The sequence below is a fragment of the Chenopodium album genome, chromosome 19, assembly GCF_948465745.1.
Source record: "Chenopodium album chromosome 19, dcCheAlbu1.1, whole genome shotgun sequence".
Taxonomy (NCBI): domain Eukaryota; kingdom Viridiplantae; phylum Streptophyta; class Magnoliopsida; order Caryophyllales; family Amaranthaceae; genus Chenopodium; species Chenopodium album.
In genome coordinates this window covers 738350-765169 of record NC_137852.1, presented here as the reverse complement: position 1 = coordinate 765169, position 26820 = coordinate 738350, and the positions used below count along the sequence as shown (strand labels likewise).

Below are 26820 nucleotides of genomic sequence, written 5' to 3'. Positions count from 1 at the left end.
GATGTGGTGGTGTGAAGGTGGGTAGGGAAAGGGAATGGGAAAGTCTAGTGGGGGTGGGGAATGGAGTTGGAAAAATTTGGGGTAATGATGAGGGTAAAGGGAATGAATAAAAGTGCTAAACAAACATCAACAAAGGAAATCGAGCCAGTTAATTCGCATTCCCTTTCCTGATTATCCCCAACCAAACGACCCATAAGGGTTTTAAAGAATAAATCATTAAATAGTTAACTAGAAATTAAACTACCATCAAGAACAAAACAAAATTAAAAATTGGGGGTAAACCATATAGGAGCAAAAAACTCAGAAATTGTATCACCGTCTTTATAAAATGGTGTAATTTCTCCTGATGTCATGTCAAACATACCCATATCATGGCCACGAGCTACTTGACGTCCTTGGATGCCATAGTAATACAATTCATCGTCAACAAAGTAGATAGCATTCCGCTGGCAATTAGGAGCCATTGATATATGAACAGCAGAAGCATAGTTATAACCTACAAATAACACAAAATCGCCCACATCCTCAACTTTCTTCCACAAGTTATTATCCTCTTTATATACCTCAAACTTAATGGTACGATACCAATTTCCGCATTCCAAAGGCAATACGTAACCTCCATACTCGCCCGGTTGTCGTGGACCATGCACTCTACAACGGACGACTGCAAGCAAATCACCGTTTAACTCCACCATATACACACCCCCACTACTCAACCCGCCTTGACTTGTATCAACAAAACTCACCGGAAGCAAGCTATAATAATCCTTAGCCTTAACAGGAGTAGCAGTTAGAGTCGAATCTATATCAAAGTATGCAAATGCTCCGTCTATATACAAAAGCAGCACTATTCCCTTCCAGCACATTACTTGATGAACCTGTTTCATCGTTGTTGCTGATGTTAGTACTCGTGTCCATGCACGGTCTCCAGGCCGAGCAAACGATAAGTGATCACACGGTTGATGAATTACCATTACGACAAAGTCATCAACATTGTCGTTTCGAGACAGGTTCAATACAAAGATGTTAGTTACAAAGTATTTCAGAACCCAACCATCATGATTATCATCTTCATCATCATCATCATAATCATCATCATCATTTAGTGGGTGATCTGGCAAAATACTTAAGGATGGGAGACTTAGATGAGCTTTAGTAATAGGATTAAATAACTGAATTTGTTGATCAGCACCAAACATGACAATCCAACCGTATGACGAACCCCAACATCGTTTCTGAGGAAGTGTAATTTCATAACACCTATTTTTGTTGATATTGAATATTTTCCTACAACTCATCTTCTCTTGACTAGTGTCGTTATTACCCGGCTCAGGCTCGGCTAGGAGCAACCAAGGTGGTGTTGGTTTATGAGCGCGACGACTCCACTCAGGTTTAACCATGGACGAAGCATGGTTCCATGAATGACAAGCCACAGAAAAACAAATAAAATCCTCAATGAATTCCAATTTCAGTGCTATTTCACCAAGGATATCAGAGGGTAACACAGACCAATCAGCCATCTACAGAATGAACCAATTGATTAAGAGCCGAAAATCAAACAACAAATTTGATTTAGTTTAATTATATAATCTTTATAGAACAAAATCGTAACTCCAATCATAAATATAAATAAAATAAAGCAATCGATATCTATCGAACAGAACAGCAACTATTAAGATAAAATAAACCAATTTCTTAGAACATATCTAATTAAAATTAAGAAAACCAAAATCAAATTAATGTATTTTTTTTAAATTAATGTATTTATGTATGGGTGGAGTTCTAGTGAACCTCCCTAATATATGAGAACTCTTTTAAAGTTTTAATATGAGTAGTTGAGTACCCATCTGAAAAAATAACGCATAATCATAGCCTAAGATAACGCAGCAAGGGCAAGCATACACAACAAAAATCGATCGAAAAAATCAGCAAAAAACGAAGAAACAATCATATAAACTTTTAAACCATTCTGAAATTCAACTGTTAAAGTTTAGCACATCACACAAATTGGTACTTCGTAAGTGATTAATCAACAGTTCCCAAAATAATCAAAGTATGAACTGAAATATACCTTGGCAAAATTTGGGGATATCAAAATTGAAAGATTAAATCACCAGCTGAGAATAATTGGAAGTTGTGTGCTTAAGAAGATGAAGAAATTGAAGCTTTAAAGACGTTAATGGCGTAATTAAATGGCAGCAAAGAGAGGAGAAGAGAGAGAAAATCCCAAAAATGGCGCATGTCGAGGAGAGAGAATGTCAGTGTATAATTTGGGAGGAGTGAGAACATTTCAGTGTAATACTGTAATTTGGGAACAAATTGAACGGCTACGATCAGATTAATCCAATGGATAGGATTTGAGCTCTCACAATAAGAATGGTCTCATCATAAGAGAACCCAAATCATATACTCGTATCTATTAGCCCAACAGCCCACGTAACAATTTTATGATGAAATATTTTTTTGAAGTTATGACCAATATTCCTCAAAAAAATACTCAATTTTTTATTTAGCATTGTATATAGACGCATAGCACCTATTTATTTAGCATTGTATATAGGAGAGCGCTTTGCTATTGTCCAAAAAAAAAAATAGTATATAGGAGAGTGCTTTGGGGTTTTCAATTTTTTTTTCGTTTGATGTATTTCTACGGTGGTACATTCATGTGTATTATTATGCTATAGTGGTACATTCATATATTCTATTATGCATGTATAATGTACCATTAAGGGCATGCTTGGATTGGAGGTAATACATTAAGGGGGTAATAAAAGTCAAACTAAGCAAAATGAATGTGAAAATAGGGAAGAAGGAGATAGTGATGGTGTGATTGTAAGAAAATTATGTAGTGATGGTATGGTGTGAGGTGAAGAAAGAGGAATCAATACCCTCATTTTGGGGGTAATAATTACACTAGGAGAAGGGTGGGTAACTATTACCCTCATTATAAGAGTAATAATTCCTCCATCTCTCTCTTTTCCTCATGGCACAACTAGTTTAATTCATTTGTAAGCACCATGTCTCCTACAACAACACCTTTAATTACTTTTGTTTTTTCAAGTTTGACTTTTATTACCTCCTTAATGTTTTACCCCCAATTCAAGCATGCCCTAAGTATAAGTTGTTTTAATATTAATTTTTGTGTACTATTATGCATGTAATGATACTTTTTACCATCATATTTTCCACCAAAATTCCTTCCACCTTGACTCACTTTCATGTGACAAACTTCAACTTAATTTCAAGAATGACATCCTATATGTTTGCTAACATATAGATGCTGTAGGAGATTATAGGTACTAAATGCGGAAATTACATGAATCATATTCACATAGCACCAAACCAAGGATCTCATGCATAACACATAAAGAAGTAAGAATTATACCTTTGAAGCGTGATTCCACTAGTGATCGAGCAAGAACAAGGGAGACAAAGAACCCCACGTGTGATTCCTCTACTTAGTCCACGAGTATGGATTAAACCTCCACTAATGCTAGTTAGTTGTGACCGAATGCTTCAATCGACCTTCAACGGAGATTAGAGTCACGAGCACACCACAACACCACCCACGCACCACCACACGCACCACCACATAAGGGGAGACGCACGAATCTAGGGAGGAGAAAGGGAGGGCCGAAAGTGAGAGAGAGAATTAGGGTTTGGGATCTCTTGGTTGCTTGTCTGACAATTCACAGTGTGTAAATTGTTATGTCATGCAACCCTAGGTATGGTTTATATTTATAGATCATATCTAGAAATAAAACCATGTCCAAATCCTAATTGAACTCTACTTACAATCCAAGCCCAAACATAAGGTGTGTCATATACTCATGAGGCCCAATAATGGGCCTCTAACTTGTTTAACCCAATACTCTAGTGTGTGACCTTGTAGGATCCAGCTATAAGGCTTTGGACCATTTGATAAGCCCAAAGTCCAATTGTCATATCTAGCAATAGACAATGGCAACCATATAGTATGAACTTATTATCTCCATAACTGTGATCCTATGATATATCTAGTAATTGCACTTATCGAAGACATAATTCCTTCAATCTCCCACTTGTCTGAGACAAGTGCGCAATATTCAAATTCCTTAAGTCAATGTGTGTCGATTTGATAATATGATTGCATCTCATGTCATGATCATATTAGTCTACAAATCTTTTCTTGAAATCTGAGTTAGAATTACGAAACAAATGGTTACTATGCAACACATTTGAGCACGGCCATGCATTTTTCTGAATTCTCCCTCTTCAAGGGGCCAAGACACATTCCTAGTCAATAGGTAGACTCAATCCAATCTTGTGGCAACTAAAGCTCCCACTCAATTCATGAAGTGACCGGGAAACATCCTTTATAATCCCCATTTACGGCAAGACGTTTGAATGTACCACAGTCAAAACAATCATTGAATAGAATCAGTGTTCCACTCATGTCTAAGGAATCCACTAATATATCCGGAAGTTCTATACTTGAACTTCAAGGTAGGTCTATAGTTCGATCCTGCATCATTCATGCATATCCATGTGATTGACCGAGCATTATCACTATGCTCCCATAGCCCATGAAACCGCACTATCCAATCAATCTTACATGCTAGTTCTAATTTGTGAAATCATTTATGTCCAGTTTAATGATTTCGAACTAGGAACTTAAATAATGTATGAATTTTGTTCACCTGTGGGGTTTCATTCAAAAGGTCATCAACCTAGTGAGCCCATCAATTCATAATTATTTTGGACATTTTATTTAATATTAAAACCACAATTAAATAAGAGAAATAATAGAATTTCTGATTAAACATAATTCTGCAAATGAATGTATTACATATGTAATTTATTTTCTCAAAACAAAATACAACTTCTAATTACATCATTCGCCTCAATCCAGCTTCATTAGCATGTTTCTCATGCTTTGGAGTTGGAAGGGGTTTAGTAAGTGGATCAGCGATATTCTCATCCGTATGAATTTTGCACATCTTGACATCTCCTCTGTCAACGATCTCTCGAATGAGGTAATACTTCCTCTCTACATGCTTGGATTTGAAATGTGACCTAGCTTCTTTTGATTGAGCAATAGCACCATTATTGTCACAAAACAACTCGATTCCCTTTTGAGCACTTGGTACAATGTCCAGCTCAATTAGGAACTTCTTTATCCAAACTGCTTCTTTAGCTGCTTCAACAGCAGCCATATACTCTGATTCTGTCGTAGAGTCTGCGACAGTGCTTTGCTTCGAACTTTTCCAGCTCACTGCTCCTCCATTCAGACAGAAAATGTATCCAGATTGAGATCTAAAGTCATCTCTGTCTGTTTGGAAACTCGCATCCGTATAACCTGTGACAACCAATTCCTTTTCGCCACCATACACTAGAAACATCTCTTTAGTCCTTCTCAAGTACTTAAGGATGTTCTTGGCAGCTGTCCAGTGTGCTTCTCCTGGATTTGCCTGAAACCTGCTACACATGCTTAGAGCATATGCAACATCCGGCCTTGTACATATCATGGCATACATGATTGATCCTATCGCCGAAGCATAAGGTTTATCACTTACTCGTCTCATCTCCTCTGCCGTTTTAGGGCACTGAGATTTACTGAGAGTGATGCCATGAGACATGGGGAGAAATCCTCTCTTAGAGTCTTTCATGGAAAACCTATCAAGAACCTTATCAATATAAGTCTCTTGACTTAATCCAATCATCCTTCGAGACCTGTCTCGATGGATTTTGATCCCCAATATGTATTCGGCCTCTCCTAAGTCTTTCATGGAAAAACAACTTTTCAACCATTCCTTGACTGACTCAAGTATTGGTATGTCATTTCCCATGAGAAGTATGTCATCCACATACAAGACTAAGAAAACTATGCTGCTCCCACTAGACTTCTTGTATACACAAGGTTCCTCTTCACTTTTGACAAAATCAAACCTTTTGATTGCTTCATCAAAATGAAGATTCCAACTCTTGGATGCCTGCTTTAATCCATAAATGGATTTCTCAAGCTTGCATACCTTTCTAGGATTTTCTGGATCTTCAAAACCCTCAGGTTGTGTCATATACACTTCCTCCGTCAGGAACCCATTCAAGAAGGCGGTTTCGACATCCATCTGCCAAATTTCGTAATCGTAAAATGCGGCAATTGCTAGAAGAATCCGAATGGACTTAAGCATTGCTACTGGGGAAAAAGTTTCATCATAGTCAATACCATGAATCTGTCTGTGCCCTTTTGCAACTAGTCTTGCTTTATGGATGTAGGCATTTCCATCCTTTTCTGTTTTAATCTTGTAGACCCATTTGCATCCAATGGGTTTTACCCCATTAGGCAAGTCAACTAGGGTCCACACTTTATTTTCAGATATTGATTCCATTTCGGATTTCATGGCCTCAAGCCATTTATCTGAGTTGGGGCTCACCAAAGCTTGCTTGTAGGTTGTGGGTTCCTCATTCTCCAATAAGAAGATTTCAGAATCCTCAGTTAATAGAACCTCAACAAACTGTTTGTTTCTGATTTTGACAGACCTACGTGGGGTAGGAGCAACAGTAGAAATTTTCTCTCCAACTCCTTGAAGATTTTCGCATGAATTAGATTCAAGTGGGACGATAGGAGTCTCGCTGGTGGAATTAGCTTGCTCCGACGCATGATTAATCGTTTCATGCACCCTCGCCTCTGACGTGGTGTTATCCACATCCATTTGTTGCTCGTCTCGAATTTCTTCGAGAACCACTTTACTCCCACTTGGCTTTCTAGATAGAAATTCCTTTTCTAGAAAGACACCGTCGCGAGCAACAAATACTTTGTTATCTTCGCGATTGTAGAAGTAATACCCTCTTGTTTCTTTAGGATAGCCCACAAAGAAACACTTATCTGATTTAGGGTGTAGTTTATCACTTTGTAAACGTTTTACATAGACTTCACATCCCCAAATCTTGAGATAAGACAAATTTGGAACTCTTCCATGCCATAACTCATAAAGTGTCTTCTCAACTGCTTTGGATGGGCTTCTGTTTAGTAATCTGGAAGCTGCTTCTAATGCATATCCCCAAAAAGATATGTGAAGATCAGTAAAGCTCATCATGGACCTAACCATATCTAGTAGAGTCCTATTCCTCCTTTCTGACACTCCATTTAATTGAGGTGTCCCTGGAGGGGTTAATTGTGAAAGTATTCCACAATTAATCAGATGTTCATCAAATTCTTGGGTTAAATATTCGCCACCACGATCAGATCGTAATGCCTTAATTGTTTTCCCAAGCTGGTTTTGTACTTCATTCTGGAATTCTTTAAACTTTTCAAAGGCTTCCGACTTGTTCTTCATTAAGTAAATGTAACCAAACCTACTTAAATCATCAGTAAAAGTAATGAAGTAACTAAACCCACCCCTAGCTTTTGAACTCATTGGTCCACACACATCTGTATGTATGAGTCCCAAAAGGTCACTAGCTCTTTCACCTATACCCGTAAAGGGTGACTTAGTCATTTTCCCAAGCAAGCATGACTCACAGTTTTCAAATGATTCATAATCAAAAGAAGATAGGAGTCCATCCTTATGTAATTTCTGGACGCGCTTTTGGTTAATATGTCCAAGCCTACAATGCCATAGGTAAGTTGGGTTTGAACCATCTGTTTTCTGCTTTTTATGATCTATGTTGTAGACATGAGTTGTATATTCTAAGACATACAAGCCATTGATTAACTTAGCATTAGCATATAACATACTTTCTTTCGAAATAAAACAACGGTTGTCTCTTATTTCAAATGAAAAACCTTCAGTATCTAAAACTGGAACTGAAATAATGTTTTTAGTAATGCTAGGAACGAAATAACATTTATTAAGTACTAAAATGAGTCCAGAAGGAAGTCTCAAATGATAACTCCCAATAGCAAGTGCAGCAACTTTTGCTCCATTTCCTACTCGAAGTGTTACTTCCCCTGGATCTAGCTTCCTACTTCCTTTCAAGCCCTGCACGTCATTAACGATATGAACACCACAACCGGTATCGAATACCCAAGTGGAAGATGAAGTAAGATTAATCTCTACAACAAAAACATCAAGTAACTCCTTACCTTCTGTTTTCATTGGTGTGTAATGGGGACACCCTGGTGTATGGGCTTGCCATCCACCACAAAAGAAGCACTGGCAATCTCTCCTTATCAGGTACTCCTCAGCATGGTTAAGTAAGATGTTGATCAAATTTGCTGATGATCCCTCATCATTATGAGAAAGTCTTACAATGTCAAAACCAGCATGGAGTGAGAACAAAATAATGTCACGCGCAGAATCATCATCGATCGGTTTCCCGAGGACATCCATTTGATTGATCATATCAACCAATTCATTGACATGGTGCCTCAATGACTGACCAGGTAAGAGTTTCTTTGCCATTATCTTACCATGAATCCTGTAAGTCTCATACCTTAAACTGTCAGCCCAGGAATAGTAAATCTGAGGGATCGAATTAACGATCTCTCTTACATTTGGATCGTTGACACCTCCACTACCCAATGCCCCCATGCCGCCTCTACAGATAGCACGAAGACATTGATATAAGTTGGTCACCTCATACCGTCTGAACCTATTATACCAACAGTTTGGAATAGATTCCAGTATTAGGAACTTGACCCTTTGTGCATCCAAAACTAATTTCGCATGCATTTCAGGATCCTGACCAAGAGCACACTTGTTCTCAATGGGTATATATAGACGAGCTTCAAGCTTGTGGCTTGTGAGAACATTTCTCAATTCGCCCTCCCATTGCCTGTAGTTTCTGAGATTAAGCCTTAAATTGAGTTTCATTGGTAAATCTGTGTTGTCATATAAGTTATTCATCTATAAACAAAAACAAAACGAGGCAAAAATTCAATAATTATGTTTAATAAATTTAAAGTACCATAAGTAATTTTAGAATTTATTGGTAACTTTAAAGCATTTTATTCAATTTTAAATTGACCCCTATCGAATAAAATGATTCCAAGATCCTTTATTTGTGCAATAATTAACCAGAGTGAGGCCCTGCAATCAACCATTACATTTTCAAGGTGAGTAAACTCTTTACTGATTACAACTCTTGTAATTCTTGGTTGAATAATTAACCATCGCATGTTTAATTATTACTCTTAGCTTCAAGGTTCTAAACGCTTTAGGTAACCTTGTTGAATATAACCAATTAAAAGTGTAGATATGCGGTCCTACCCCCACTTCCCCAAGATATATTATGATGCTCTGCTGAGGGCCGACCCATCACAAACGATCAAGGTTTTCGTCGGGTTTTTAATTGGAAAAGCTGCATCAATATTACTGGGATCTAGATTTATTATGTTGTGATTATATAGTGAACTCTAGCGCATCATCAAGCAACATAAATAAACCTAAACATGCATAATCTACTAATGCAATAAAACATGACATAGTATGGCCCCTTAATCCTAAGAAAACTAATAAAGCAAAATGCTCCCACTTGAACCTTCATGGATCTCATCCATCTTGCTCCATTGGGCCTTCACTTCATTGGCTTTTGGATCAATTGCAACCTGTAATTTTATTCTACTCTATCTACTACTTAAATAAAATAAAATAAATTACAAAAATACTCAACGGTACGCAGACCGTATTTAGATTACAAAAATACATCACGATGCGCAGATCGTATTTAGAATCTATGGGCCATACTAGTCTATATATAGCAATAAACAATATCATATATTATAAAGTGCCATATAATAAATCACTCATCATGCTTTCCTAAACTACAACATCGAATGTTCACAATAAAGGAAACATGGCTATAAATATCTCATATTTTAATTAATTAATTACTGTAATTAGATAATATCATATATTATTCATGACCAACCATAAAATATCATATATTTTAATTTAGGTATGAGATAGAATCAAATCTTATTTGAATTATGGAAGATAAATCATATTTATTTTCCATGATTATCCTAAATAATTTAGGAAATTCTATCCTAATTACTAACCAATCACATATTTTAAATCAATTATTATCCATAAATAATTATGAGATAATCACATTATTTAATCAATTATTATCCAAATAGAATCTTTTGCTCCATAATTATCCAAACTTAACAAAAATAACAACTTTAATTTTGTTAATTATCTTTTCAAAATTTAAACTTATCCTTTTTTTTTTTTTTTTTTTTTTTTAAAAAAAAAAAATTTGAAAACTGATTTTATTTAAAAATAAAATAATTTTTTTTTTTGAAAAACCGCCAGCCACCGTGGTGTGGCCAGCCGAAGCCAGCCACGGTGGCCGTACACCGCAAGGTGTACGCTGCTGTGCAGCGGCGCAGGGCAGCAGCAGCAGCACCGTGCACCTGCGGTGCGGCACTGCTGTTGCTGCTGTTCTGATCCTCGCTGCTGCCCCTCCCCGCCCCTCCCTCCGGACCACCAGCAGCGGCACCACCGTGGCAGCGCCACCCAGCCGCGGTGCTGCTGCTGTTCTTTCCTCCTTCCTTTTTTTTTTTTTTTTTTAATTAATTAAAACAAAACAGATTTTGTAAAAATCAATTAAACTTTATGTGGTCCTATCAATCCCAAAATTAAATCATATTCAATTTTGAAATTAGGGTTCTTGATGAAATTAATCCCCAATTTAATTTAACACTTAAATTAAATAATTTGATCATGAAAAATTCATAATTTTAACATGTAATCAAATAGATTAAATTCCTTAAAAAAAAAATACCATCGAAATAAATCAAAATTAAACACAAATTTCACAAATTAGGGTTTAAAAATTTCGAAATTTTTGAAATTAGGGTTTAGGGGTTCGAATTTTTCGAGTAATTTGGGGCAAAATTCGGATCAAATTATGGCTAATATGGAGCAAATTAAACACCTTTAATGATTCTATATTGTTAAATCACATTTAACATAACAATTGACTCATAATTAAATATTCTCCCTCCTAATTGAATTAAAATTGTGGATTATCAAAGAATTATTACTCAATATATGTAAATGCAAGAGGCTAACTGATACCACTGTAGGAGATTATAGGTACTAAATGCGGAAATTACATGAATCATATTCACATAGCACCAAACCAAGGATCTCATGCATAACACATAAAGAAGTAAGAATTATACCTTTGAAGCGATTCCACTAGTGATCGAGCAAGAACAAGGGAGACAAAGAACCCCACGTGTGATTCCTCTACTTAGTCCACGAGTATGGATTAAACCTCCACTAATGCTAGTTAGTTGTGACCGAATGCTTCAATCGACCTTCAACGGAGATTAGAGTCACGAGCACACCACAACACCACCCACGCACCACCACAGAAGGGGAGACGCACGAATCTAGGGAGGAGAAAGGGAGGGCCGAAAGTGAGAGAGAGAATTAGGGTTTGGGATCTCTTGGTTGCTTGTCTGACAATTCACATTGTGTAAATTGTTATGTCATGCAACCCTAGGTATGGTTTATATTTATAGATCATATCTAGAAATAAAACCATGTCCAAATCCTAATTGAACTCTACTTACAATCCAAGCCCAAACATAAGGTGTGTCATATACTCATGAGGCCCAATAATGGGCCTCTAACTTGTTTAACCCAATACTCTAGTGTGTGACCTTGTAGGATCCAGCTATAAGGCTTTGGACCATTTGATAAGCCCAAAGTCCAATTGTCATATCTAGCAATAGACAATGGCAACCATATAGTATGAACTTATTATCTCCATAACTGTGATCCTATGATATATCTAGTAATTGCACTTATCGAAGACATAATTCCTTCAGATGCTATGCGCCTATAGTTATTCGCCAAATTCCTCTATCGTCAAGTGTGACACTAACACCCTCAAATTGATCATCCAAATTTCAAAACCCCTAAAAACCCCTTTTTGACCATTGGAAAGACAAGGATAAATCTATCCAAGTCTCTTTGACCATTGCAAAGACAATGACAAAAAGTAAATCCAAGTATTTGGGTACCTTCTCAATATAACGCCAATTAATAAGTTTGACATATTTTGATTCTCAAATATTACGGGCAGCGGGTAGATACGTTGCCTTGGAAATGTTTTTTTTTTGCCTTGGTAATATCAGCACCCTTGATAAATACTATATCCGTTTCATATTATTTGCAACGAATAGTATCGACTTAAACATTACAGTACTCGTAATATTCTTATTCGACTAATTAAGGATATAATTATAATTAAAATAAAAATATTGAGCTTGAAAAACAACAATTACACCGATTAATTTAACTAATCTCAAAATCAAAGACCGAATCTGAACAAAACAAATTTTTTTTTAAAAAAAAACCAGAGTTAAGAGTACAATAAAGTACTCAATTCTTCCTTTTTTCACCTTTTAGGTACTCAATTTTTTTTGCTTTGCTTTTGGGTACTCAAAGTGATTTTCAAGTGAACTAACTCATCACTAACCATACCTAATTAAAAAATTAATATTTTTTTTTTAAAAAAAAAATTCTTAACTTTGACTCATAAACTAGCCGTTATTACTCTATTTAAAGGGGCATGAACTTGGCCAAAAAATGCCATGAAAACACCTGCAAAACACTAGCAGCACTCTAGAGCAGATTCACCATGTTTTCTTAACAAAATTCATCCAAAACGATTTACCCTGATTCAATTTCAATTAAAAAAAAAAAAAAAAAAAACAGCAACGCAGGAGCCTTTAGCAGTACACCAGCAAAAAATACTATCAAAACAGGTTCATTCACCATGTCTATTTAGGCACAAATTCTTCAACAAGGTTTTCCCAGATTTTTTAGAAATAAATTAAAAAAAAAAGAAACAGAAGCAATCAATTCAACAACAACAACATGCAATTTAAACAACATGCAATCAACATTCAACAACAACACTAGCTTAATCCAACAACAAACAACAACAAAGCAACAAACTTAACACAAAAAACACAAGCAATCGACATCATCAATTTGTTAAAAAAAAAACCCCAAAAAATCGAAAACCCTAGGTCGCAAATAACATCAAGAATTGGGCAAAAAATTCAAAATTTATATCAAAATAACAACATAATCCATGAGTAATTGAGCTTACCTCAAAAAAATGGCGGCTTTTGGTGTCGTTTTCCCCAGAATCGAGCCCAAGCTTGCTCGTGTTCTTCGACAATGACAGAACAGAATTTCCAGCAAAGGAAAGAATAACGGGAGCAAAAAGGGGGAATACAGAATAAGAAAGGGAAAAAAATTAAGGTGACCCGCGAATCTTTTTAAATGGGTGGGGCCCACTTTCTCTCAACCAAGGTACTGAATTCTTTAACCAAAGGTACTGAATTCTTAGGTTGATTTATTTATTTTGGTCGAAAATCTTAACTCAGTACCCAAAAGCAAAGTAAAAAAAATTGAGTACCTAAACGATGAAAAAAGGAAGAATTGAGTACCTGAATTTGTGCTTAACTCAAAAAACCATAAACAAGCAAATTGAAAGTACCTTCTTTTTCTATGTATCGAGTTCCCCTGCTTTGAACGGGGAACTCTTTATTCTCTGACTCAATTGAATTGAAAGATAAACAGGCAACAAGCCTGCAAAAACACACCAATATTACAATTTAAACAAAATGATTGAAGATCCAATTGCTCTTTATGTATATGAATTGAAGAAAAAAGCGAAAAAAAATGAATTGAAAAAAAAAAAAAAAACGAAACATTAACCTATACTTTGAACAGATCTAAAGGACAAACTTGAAAATTAGAAAAGGAGATCGATGTTTATTAACAAGATTGAATTTTCGAAAGATTAGACAAAACTATCTCAAACCTGACTTGTTAGACTGAACAGCAAACAATGGTTAGATTCCGATTTATTCCTCTTCTATGGGTCTGTTCATATTTACTGAACTGAGCAGAACTGAACTGATTGGAGCTGAACTGAACTGATTGGAACTGAACTGAGCTGAAATGAATATTTTATGTGAGAGGGAAATTAAGAGCTGAACTGAACTGAATTGATTGGAACTGAACTGAACTGATTGGAGCTGAACTGAACTGAAATTAAGTAAATATGAACAGGCCCTATGTAGTTTTGTACTTTTTTTTTTTTACAGTCGTTCTGTACTTCTGCTAATGGGAAGATTTTGACATCATTACGATATTTATCAGTAGTTTAAAAAAAAAAGCTTTTTTGACTTTTACTTTAACTAAAATGCGCCACTTTGACTTTTCTAAAAAAAAGCACCATTTTGACTTATTTAAAATTTTATTTTATTTTACTAACATAAAAACAAAAAAAAATTGTTTCAAAAAAAATAAAATTATGCTACTCCAGGAGTATCACTTAAAGGTTTAAGTTAGTTGTGTCCGTAGTTAGCCATTAAATTTCGTTCCTTGATTTGTGTGCTGAAAAATGTTTTATTAAATTTAAGTGTTCATTTAAGATCTTAAAGAATCAAATTAAGCTTGAAATTAGCAAAATATAATAATACAAATATCTCGTTGCGTATAAAAATAAATTGATTTGCATGTAACTTTTTGTTGACACGAGCTCAGGTAGCTTGAGAATAATAATAATCTATACTGTATATTAAAAGGCGTACGTATATAACAACATGTCACAAACTTACAATGCCACGTCAGTGACACGTAAGCTTGCGACTTCATTCTACAAAATTAATAAAATATAGTTTTATCTAGATTCGAACCCTCAACCTCAAAGAAATAAATGCTACACACTTACCATCACAACCAACTTTTATTATTGTTTTAAATTTTCACATATATAACATTATATATTGCTTTTGAATTAGAGGTTATTTAATTTATTTATTTTTCACAAGATTAGAAAATAAATACATATGAAGTAAAATAAATAAATTTGTAACATCCGAGATAATGCCCAAATCTCACACTAGCTATACAATAGTTGAGCATAATTATCAAATTAAAGAAGTACAAAACTAGCAATTCGGGGCATCGCTCGAGACACAAACTAGTGTGTTATTATAAAGCTACAAGGGATGAGGGTGCTCTAAGCCCTGTATGGCTATCAGGCTTTGCATTCTTAAGCATGAACCATTGAAAATCAACACGGCTATTAGCCAAGTGCAAGTGTGCAACTTTGCAAATCACTTTAACCACCCAGTCACACTCACAATTGCACTAATTTCATTCATGAATCATATGATTGGGCCTGAGCTGCCCATGGCCCAAGTGAATGACACTTTGATTCTTGGGCCCCCATATTCACAATGCTCTCAAGAAACGTTGTATGGATCTTCAATTTGATGTCTCTTTACTAGTGCTGTCAAATTTCAAACCGAAACCGTTTAATTGTCCGAAATCGACCGACCCAAATGGGAACCGAACCGATTAAAAACCGATTTTTTTGAAACCGAAAACCGACCCGAATCGTATTTTAGTAAACCCGAAACCGAATCGACCCGAATAATGTTAAACCGTATAAGAACCGAACCCGTTAACAAACCGAACCAAATATAAACCGAACTGAAAGAAAACCGAACCGAAAAAGAACCGAACCGTATCTAAACCGAAACCGGTTCCAACCTGAAACCGTTTAAACTGGTAAAAAATCTGCTTACACCGAACCGTTAGCAAACTGCTACCCGTTTGCACCGAACCATTTAAAAACCGAACTGTTTGTAAACCGAACTGGTTATAAACCGAACCGTTTACAAACTTTTTTATATAATTAAATGGATTTTTTTTACGGGAATATAATTAAATGGATTAAATATTAGAAATCTTAGAATATTTTTTTTAAAATAGCAAGGCACATCATTCATTAAGGATAATCAGTGTTCACAAACAAGAGCAAAACAAGCAGGCTCAGGCCCTGCCTCAAACTATTAGCAACACTACTGCCTCTAGTCATGTATATAAATGATTAAATAAGAAGCATATAATAACTTAATTGTAAACACAATAATACATTAATACACTAACTCTTATAATCTACTTCGTAATAAACTAGTAAAATCAGTATGACTAAACTTGAAACAGAACATAATATGTATTTATAAAATCAATGAGAATTTGTTTATAATATGATGCCTAAATAGTAAATATGAAATGATTCGCAACTTTATATAAAACTTGTGAACGCAAAAGGTTAGCAAGTACTATCAAATTTCAAACCAAAACCATTTAACTGCCCGAATCCAAACAACTCGATAGACAATTTATTTTTTGAAACCGGAAACCGACCCGAACCGTTATTTAGTAAACTTGAAATGGAACCGATATGAATAACGTTAAAGTGGTTAAACCATCGAAGAACCGAACCCGTTATAAACTGAACCGAAAAAGAACCGAACCAGTTAAAAAACTGAACCGAAAAAGAACAGAACCAGTTATAAACTGAACCGAAAAAGAACCGAACTGTTTCTAACCCGAAACCGTTTCCAACCCGAAACTGTTTGAACCGGGATAAAAACCGTTTACACCGCACCGTTAACAAACCGCAACCCGTCTGCACCGAACCGTTTACTACCCGGACTGTTTACAACCCGAACCGAATTAAAACCGCTTAAGAATAAACCGAAATCGAATCGAACCGATAACTATTTAAACCGAACCAAAACCGACCCGTGAGACAATTAAACCGATTCCAAACCGACCCGATTGAATACCGAACCGATTTCAAACCGAACCGAAACCGAACTGTCAAACCGTTTTGACAGTGCTACTCTTTACTCTTTAGACATAACACATTTGCGTTTAGCAATTTTTTCCTTTTAATGATTCGAGGTCAATAGGTCATTAGTTTAGTTTTTGTCTACTCTAATTTGATCTGACTTAAAATTATACTTTGGTCTTATTTTATATATTAATCATTAATAAAATAAATTATCAAATAAAATATCTCCATATTCTTATTATTGTGTGTTTTTAAAACAAACATTCATAATTTTATTATTATGAATTAAAATTATTTTCTCCACATATATCTCCTTGTTTTGTCCGAAATTATATGCCATATGTTTCGTGCCTATTCTCTTCAGCTTAATTTCAATTCAATTCAGCTCCAATCAATTTAGTTCAGTTCATTTCCTAATTTCATTCTCTCATAAATAATTTATTTCAGTTCAGTTTAGCTTCAATCAATTCAGTTTAGCTCAGTTCAGTAAATCATAACAAACCCTTTCATATGAACTACTTATTAAATACATGTAAGTAGTCACACACTCACACTTAACTACTTGAGGTATCTCCACCAAGCTAAACTTGGTCTAGTGGTAACTGGTGAGGATTTACCTTTCAGCCTTGAGGTTAAGGGTTCAATCCCCACTAGAGACACTTTGAGGGTGAGGATCCTAATACTTCCCCCTCACTTTCAAAGTGTTTGATCCGTAAAAACTGGACCCAAAAAACATAAGGGTTGATATTCAATTAGAGTCATTTTCCTAACTTTTTTTTTTCTTTTTTTTTAGATTTAAGGAAAACAAAAAGACCAAAATTGAAACAAACAAAAAAAGTGTCTCTTTACCTGTTGAGTGATTACATATTACTCCTCCGTTTTAAATACTTGCTCCATTTCTATTTTTTGCACTATTCATTTGTCCTACTTTGATTAATGTTTGTGATTTATACATAAAAAACAATATAATCTTGTGGGTATTTGTTGGAATCATCTCAATGAATTGATTATTAATTTTCAATTGTTAGAATTTATACTTATTGATAATTAAAGATATTAGTGATCAAATATTAGCATCGACATGCGTGTGTAAGAGAAATGGAGCAAGTATTTAAAAAACGGAGGGAGTACATTACAAAGGGTTGCCGCGTGTAAGGTTCCACCTTCCATGTGGCAACAAACGTGGGTTAGTCTCTGGAAAATGGCCACTCTCATACTAATCCAGTATTTTTTTTTTCCTTCCAAGAAGAATGAATTGAGATTGACAAGAAAAAACAAAGTATCCAATTCTTTCCCACACACTACATAATCCTAGAGATGGTACGATATTCTTTTTACTTGCTTGTCTCCATGTAAAGTGATCTACGTTTGTTTTAATATCTTAATTTTCTTTATTAACTTGTTTTTTCGGAAACACATGAATGTAAGTTCACTGGGGCTTGTTTATAACTGGATATTAAGTTTGAAAGATTTTAATTTCAAAAATCTTTTAAGAAATTATTATCATTTGTTAATAAATGAAAGTGAACATTAGAGCTTAAAACCATATTGATGATGGCCTTGTTTGGCAATTAGCTGTTGGCTGTTAGTTATCGGCTGATTTGATTGGCTGGTAGGCTTGAGTTTACAAAATCAATGTAAGTTGTGACAGATAAAATGACCGTTTAAGGGCATATTGGATGGTTCCACCGACCCAATTGGACTACCAAAGGGTATTAGGAACCATGGTAAACATCTCGACAATTTTTATTTTTGGGCGAAAAAAGGTCAAAAATTACAAAATTGAAGGCTATTATCCACGCTTTTTGAGGAAATTTTGAATTTTTGGGGCCAAGTGACGAAAAGCCTTGAAACCCTAAGGGTTAAATCTCAAGGTCATATAATGCCGTTTGAAACCATATATGATCATTATATGTTGTCATAAACGTCCGTGGTAGACTTGAGTTTACGAAATCACTACAAGTTGTGAACGGGTAAAATGACCATTTAAGGGCATATTGGGTGGTTCCACATACCCAATTATGCTCCCGGAGGGTATTAGGGACCATGGTAAAATCTCGGGAATTTTTATTTTCGAACAAGAAAAGGTCAAAAAATTACAAAATTGAAGGCTATAATCCACGTTTTTTGAGGAAATTTTGAGGCTTTGGGGCCCGATGGCGAAATGCCTTGGGACCTTAATGGATACATCTCGGAGTCATATTATGCCGTTTGTGAAGGAGTTATGTCTTCGATAAGTGCAATTACTAGATATATCAAGGATCACTATTATGGAGATAATAAGTTCATTCTATAGGGTCGTCAATATCTGGTGCTAGATATGATAATTGATCTTTGGGTTAGTTAAATAGCCCAAAGCCTTATAGAATGGATCCTATGAGGTCACACAACAAGGGTATTGGGTTAAGCAAGTAAGAGGCCCATTAATGGGCCTCATGAGCAATTAACTAATCATGAATTGGATTGGGCTAGCATAGTTGGATTGGAATTAGGTTTTGGGCTTTTGACATGGGCTCTTATTTAGAGATGAGATCTATAAATAAGATCCATGCCTAGGGTTTGTAAGATGTAGTCATAATTCACACACTGTGAATTTTGACATCAAGGCAACCAATCCCAAAACCCTAAAACACTCTCCTCACTCATGGCCCTCTTCTCTCCCCTTCACGTCCGTACGTGCGACGCCCCTCATGGTGGCTCGTGGTGTTCGTCGTGGTGGTTTGTGGTTAGCTCGTGTCTCTCTTCTCCGTTGAAGGTTGATTGAAGCGTTCAATCACGACTAACTAGCATTAGTGGAGGTTTAATCTGTGCCCGTGGACCAAGTAGAGGAATCACGCTTGGGGTTCTTTATCTCCCTTTGTTCTTGCTCGATCGCACGTGGAATCACGCTTCAAAGGTACAATTATTTGTGCTTTATGTGTTATGCATTAGATCCTTGGATTAGGGCGGGGCTGGGCAGGGTGCTCGGACAGCAGGAGCAGCGACAGCAGTGCCGCGCAAGTGTTGCGTGTGCTGCTGCTGCCCTTGCGTCGCTGCTGTGCAGCGTACACCGCAAGGTGTACGGCCACCGTGGCTGGCTTCGGCTGGCCACACCACGGTGGCTGGTGCACGGTTTTTTCAAAAAAAAAAAAAAAAAAATTAGTTTTTGAAAATTTATTTCAAGATAATTATGAATTATTTTGGGATAAAATCAGTTTTATTTTGGATAAGTTAAAATATTTTGAAAATATGATCTTTTATTTTAAAAGATAAAATTGGTTTTATTTGGATAAGATCTTTTATTTTAGGATAAAATCAAATATTCAAAAGTTGTTATATTTGATATTATCCATATTTAAGTTGTTAAATTGGTAATTATCCATAATTAAAGTGGTTAATTTTGGATAAGATTTATTAGGATATTCTGAGCATATTCCAAAAGGATAATAATTGATTTAAATAATGTGATTATCCCATAATTATTTTTGGATATAATTGATTTAAAATATTGTGATTGGCTAGTAATTAGGATAGAATTTCCTAACTTTGTTAGGATAATCTTTGAGGATAAATATGATTTATCTTTTAAGATTAAAATAAGATTTGATTCTATCTCATGACTAATTTAGAATATATGATATTTTATTGATGATCATGAATAATATATGATATTATCTAATTACATTAATTAAAATATGAGATATTTAGGTGCCATGTTTCCTTAATTGTGAACATTCGATGTTGTAGTTTAGGAAAGCATGATGAGTGATTTATTATGTGGCAATTTTATAATATATGATGTTGTTTTATTGCTATATAATGACTAGTATGGCCCAGTAGATTGCTAAATACGATCTGCGCATCGTGATGTATTTTTGTAATCTTAGTACGGTTTACGAACCGATAAAGTATTTTGTAATTTTATTTTATTTTATTTAAGTAGTAGATAGAATAGAGTAGAATTACAGGTTGCAGTTAATCCAAGAAGCCCATGAAGTGAAGGCCCAAAGGAGCAAGATGGATGCGATCCATGATGATTCAAGTGGGAGCATTTACTTTATTAGTTTTCTTAGGATTAGGGGCCATGCTATGTCTTATTTATGCATTCAGTATTTTATGCATGTTAGATTTTATTGATGTCTTGTGATGATGCGCTAGAGTTCACATAATAAATTTAGATCCCAGTAATATTGATGCAGCTTTTCCAATTAAAAACCCGACGAAAACCTTGATCGTTTGTGATGGGTCAGCCCTCAACAGAGCATCATAATATATCTTGGGGAAGTGGGGGTAGGACCGCATATCTACACTTTTAATTGGTTATATTCAACAAGATTACCTAAAGCGTTTAGAACCTTGAAGCTAAGAGTAATAATTAAACATGCGATGGTTAATTATTCAACCAAGAATTACAAGAGTTGTAATCAGTAAAGAGTTTACTCACCTTGAAAATGTAATGGTTGATTGCAGAGCCTCACTCTGGTTAATTATTGCACAAATAAAGGATCTTGGAATCACTTAATTCAAGTTGGGATCACTTAAATTGAATAGAGTGTTTTAAAGTTACCAATTTAATTCGCTTATGGTACTTTAAATTTTAATAAACATAATTGAATTTTGCGTTTACTTGTAAGTAACATATCGTTCTAATTTTATTTTTTATATATAATCTCCTCGATTGAAAATAAAGTTGAGAAACGTTCTCAAAAAGTTTAAAAGATAATCCATAAACCTATATTCTAATTTTGCTAAGATTGTTCTAAAAGACAAGTTTTAGAAATCCATGTTACATGTCTAAGGTTGGTTTTATTCAAAATGTTTGAGTAAAATGCCAGCACATCTTCATTTTGAAAAGTATTTCAAGGGATATAATGAGATGAGAGGTACAAACCCTCCAAAAGACAAGTATAAAAGTCCAGTAAAATCTCTTATCTTCAATATGATTGAATATAAGAAAGTGATTGGAAATCTCAATAATCAAAAGTTGATCAAATGACAGTATTCTTCATCTACTTTTTATAGAGTTTAATGCTTGATTAAACTCAAATATAAATAATGATAGAATAGACTTAGCAGAATCATGAAAAGTGCTTAAAGTAGTTGAGCAAAGTATCATTTTGAACCTAAGAGAAATGTTCTAAGTGGCTCAAAGGGAAAGGTTTAGGAATATATGAGGATTGCATTAAGATGTTATAGGCCAAGAATTGCAAACAAGTTGCTACTTCTCAAACCTAGAACTACTTACATGCTAAAAGTTGTTATGAACAACAAATGTTTCAAATTAAATGGACCAATTCCAATTGATTAGATACTACCTCATATAGTTGGAAGGTAAAGAATGGAAATGTTCCAATTTAAGAAGTATACTATAGAAATTGATTTAGAATATTGCTACTTCTTGGATATATGATGTCTTGTTTAGATCATTCATTGCACAATTTGGTTGAACTAAAGGAAGAAATTAGCTAAAGGAGGAATAAATCTACAAGTTTAGAAGCAAATGTTGCTACTTCACAAGTAGAATCTACAAGTTTGGAAGAAAAAGTTGCAACTTTACAAGTAGAACCAATATTTCACCACTAATAATTGGCTAGAATTTAATAAATGTTATTCATTCTTGCCATTATCAAAACACCATTCAATGTTAGTGATGACTAAACATCGAAGATTCAAAAACGTAGAATAAATGTTATTCTATGCTTCATTGAGTCATAATGTGTTTTGAATTGCTAAATAGGTTTAAAGTTCTATATGATAGAAATAGTTAAACCATTTCTATATATATATATAAGCTGTCTCTAAAATGTCAATTAATTCGAATAAAAATGAAAATTGCATGCGGAAGATCCAAAGGGATGGACTTTCAATATCATTGGATTATGAATCCATTGATATATGTAATTATCATTCTAATTTGAAATTATGACTAAGTCACCATTTAGAGAAATGATGATGCGAACTCAAGGTTGAATACATATCGATGCAAGAAAACCAAAGGTTCAAAGGCTAGAGACGGACAACGAAATTTCATTTGTGATACGATCACTACTTATGCTTAATTGAAGCATGGAAGTGTAGATTTTGAAAAGTTCAAAAATGTTCAGTATGAAGTTTAGTATCAACTTGACAAGATAATGATTACACTACAATATGATTGTAATTGTGAAAATTTAAGTCGAGACATGTGCTTGGCAACACATTCAAAGTATTGCGATATGATCGTAATAATGAGAATTTAAGCCAAGACCTTGATAAACATCCAAGAGTTGTGAAAACGTTTTACAACAAATTCCAAAAGCAAACCTTGTGAAGTGTTTATGGAAGAAGCTATCAATCTATATGAGATATATTTTGATAATGGATGTAAATTACCTATCTTCCAACCATTGTTCAAGGGATATACTTTTAAGATAAGCTACAAAACTAACCAAAATTACATAAGTCAAATCAGAATGTAGCAAAGGCTTCATATGTGATATGGATAAGAAAAGTTCTTATTAAGTCTTTCTACAAAGCAAGGAATAAAACATGTATTAAACCGTTTGATGCACGTTCGATTCCTATATAGAGCATGGGGTACTACTACACAACCATACTTAGCACAAAATGTTTGTTGCTCAAGTAGGTGCCCTTATGGAAATTGTTCCAAAAGGTCAAGTGGGAGTAGTGTAAATCTCAAAAGAGTTCGAGAAAAGCAACAAACAAACATGGTTCAAAACCTTGGTTGGTTCACCCTATGCTAAATATGCCTCCTCAAAAGGCAAGTGAGAGTATAAGAATCTCGAAAAGTTCGAGAGCCTTGAAAGAGTTCAAGAAAAGTGATTTCGAAAATCTTGAAGAAATTCAAGAAGTTATCGAATGAAAGCAACAATATGAGCATGATTCACCTCATGTTACAAATGACAACGCGTGGTCTCATTATGTGTAATGGGATTAATAACCATGTGTCGAAGGTAGTACATTCCAAGTGCACATCCTCTATTGTCGTTTCTCATCGAAAACTAAACAAAGTTGTTGTATGAGTTTCAATTGTTGCATAAAAACCCACAATGGTGACTAGCATATGTAAAACTTAGCCAGAGAAATAAGATTTCATATTGACTAAGAGTTCTAAAATATTCATTTTGGAACATGATGATTATGCAAGTAATAAAGATGATTTGACAAGTTATGACTCCAAGTGGTTTTAAAACCATGAAATCTAAAATAGATTCTAAGTCTGTAAGCAAGTGTATGACACTTGAATAATTTGCCTAAATTGGGTGAAACCCATTGTAAGCAAAGCAGACAAGAAAGAAAAATGTTTTCTAACTAAAGCAAAGACTTGTTAAAGGATTCAACTAATTCATAGTATGACTATGATTACGATGAAACCTTTACATGTTGCAAAGATCTATTAAAGATATTTAGTGATTTCTACCTTATAAGATTTGGTAGATGGATTTCAAAACACTTTCATAAGATTTGTATATGATACAGTCAAAAGTTTGGAGATCCAATAATCCTAGGGATGCATAAAAGATCCATAATGGATTGAAGTTAGCATCAGGGAGTTATGTTCCTAATTTTGTGAGCTAATCAAATCGTTTGATGTTCTCGTAAAATAAAGAAAAGATCTTGTATGTACAAGGTGTTTAGTGGGAGCTATGAAGTCTTCTTGGTCTAGTACAGAATGCAATTATTGAAGGATCAAGTAATGGCTAATGCATTTTATATGAAAACCTTGAAGAAGAAGATGAGTACATTTGGGATTCAAGATCTATAGAGATAAGTCTCGAAGGATGTTTGGTTTTTGGTTAAGAAGCTTATATTGATAAGATTCTTATAAGGTTCAACATTATATTGAAAAGAGTTTCAATCCCTTGTGACATGGCACGTTGCTTAATGATTCAATACCTTGAGAAAGGATTGATGAAATTAAGACTTTGAGTGATGATCCTTATGCAATTTGCAAAGGATGCATCATGCATACCATGGACTATACTCGTCTATTTGATTCACGTGTTTTAAAGAACAAGTGATGATAGATTTCAATCGAAATCCAATGTAACGTTGGAATACAAATTAGAAATTCCTAAGTTCCTTGCGAAAGGGCGAAGGAAAATTCTTAGTGTATGGAGATAGAAATGATTATAAGATTTAGAAATTGCAAAGTTCATGTTTATGAGAATGTCTCATGAACTCTACTTACTGAACCCCTTCCATGACCAAGGTATGAGAGTCATACTAAGGTTTTTGGATTGAAGCAAGTTATGTAATTTTAGTTGTGTATGTTTTGAGAAAGCATATTACAAAAATAAATACATTAGCTTGCAGAATTATGTTTATCAATTGAAACAAAGTTTCAATCTTATTTAATCGTGGTTTCAAGATTAAATAAAATGTCCAAAATAATTATGAATTGATGGGCTCACTAGGTTGATGACCTTTTGAATGAAACCCCACAGGTGAACTAAATTCATATATTATTTAAGTTTCTAGTCCGGAATCATTAAACTGGACATAAATGATTTCCAATAATGGACTAGCATGTTAAGATTGATTGGATAGCGCAGTTTCATGGGCTATAGGAGCGTAGTGATGCTCGGTCAATCACATGGATATGCATGAATGATGCATGATCGAACTATAGACCTACTTTGAAGTTCAAGTATAGAGCTTCCGGATATATTAGTGGATTCCTTTGACATGAGTGGAACACTGATTTCATTCAATGATTGTTTTAACTGTGGTACATTCAAACGTCTGGCCGTAACTGGAGATTATAAAGGATGTTTCCCGGTTACTTCATGAGTTGAGTGGGAGCTTTGGTTGCCATAAGATTGGATTGAGTCTACCTATTTAATTAGGAATGTGTCTTGGCCCCTTGAAGAGGGAGAATTCAGAAAATGCATGGCCGTGCTCAAATGGATTACAAAATTGAAGGCTATAATCCACGTTTTTTGAAGAAATTTCGGGGCCCGATTGCGAAAAGCCTTTGAACCCTAAGGGATACATCTCGGGGTCATATAATGCCGTTTGAAACCATATATGATCATTATATGTTGTCATAATCGTCCGTGGTAGGCTTGAGTTTACAAAATCGATGCAAGTTGCGAACGGGTAAAATGACCGTTCAAGGGCATATTGGATGGTTCCACCGACCCAATTGGAGTTTTGGAGGTATTAGGGACCATGGTAATCAACCCGGCGATTTTTATTTTCGGGCGAAAAAAGGTCAATAAATTACAAAATTAAAGGCTATAATGCACGCTATTTAAGGAAAGTTTTAGGTTTTGGGGCCCGGTGACGTAAAGTAGAAAAATTGAAGTCTATAATTCACCACATTGTTCAAGTACAGGTTAAATTCAAATCATTGTCGGTTAAGGTCGGGTCCTCGGGTTCAATTTGAGCCAAATTCAGATCGGATTCAATCTCAGGTTCGGGTTGTGTGTGTGTGTGTGTCAGGTTTGAGTGGGTTAATAATAGATTGTACATTCGGGTTCGACTCAGTGCTGAGTTGGGTTTTGGTTCAAGTTCAATTCCAATAAATATTGATGTGCTGAAGTTGAACCTATATAATTACGCCTTCCATAATTTGATACGCATTATCAAGATTTTATTAAACCTATATATGAGTAATAGAGAACAAAAGGTATACAAGCTGAATCGGATTATGGGTTTACAGATTTGTACCAGTATATAAGTTGAACAAATGGCATATAAATTTTATTAAACCTTCCATGACTCGGGTACAGGTTCTATTGGGTTGGGTACTAGTTCGGGTTCAGATTGTTGTTGGGTCGGATTAAATCGGTTGACGGTTACTCTCAGGTCGGGTACATATTCGGGTTCAGGTCAAAAAGTATTTGATCAAATCGGTTGTCGGTTAACATCAGGTCAGGTTCAGGTCGGGTCACAGGTCACTAGTTTCACCTCATTGTCCGGGTACAAGGGTTCAAATCATAGCCGGTTCAAGTCGGGTTCTCGAGTCGGATTAGCTTTTGACAGCTTTAGTTTCAACATTCACCCTCCCTCTCCCTAAATTTTTAACTTATTTCTCATTAAAAAAAAAATCATAATGAAAAAACACATTATTTTCCACCTTTTTAATATTAACAACTCCTGTGTTATGATATATAATTTGACTACCTTATTAAGATAGACGATTAAGACGAGTAACATAAATATTGTGCTAAGAATCAAAGGCGGATCCTCGCTAAAAAATTAGGTGGTGCAAAGTTT

General features: G+C 34.9%; 1 protein-coding gene across 1 annotated transcript; it reads right to left on the bottom strand.

The window, feature by feature from the left end:
- Positions 1 to 263: 263 nt before the first annotated feature.
- On the bottom strand, positions 264 to 1520 carry LOC145596056 (F-box protein SKIP23-like). Its single transcript, XM_081652488.1, has one exon. It carries the CDS (start codon positions 1518 to 1520, stop codon positions 264 to 266), a length of 1257 nt encoding a protein of 418 aa, XP_081508614.1.
- Positions 1521 to 26820: the final 25300 nt, after the last annotated feature.

Excerpts from the sequence above, each read along its gene's own strand:
- LOC145596056 (XM_081652488.1), bottom strand. The coding sequence starts at position 1,520 with ATGGCTGATTGGTCTGTGTTACCCTCTGATATCCTTGGTGAAATAGCA.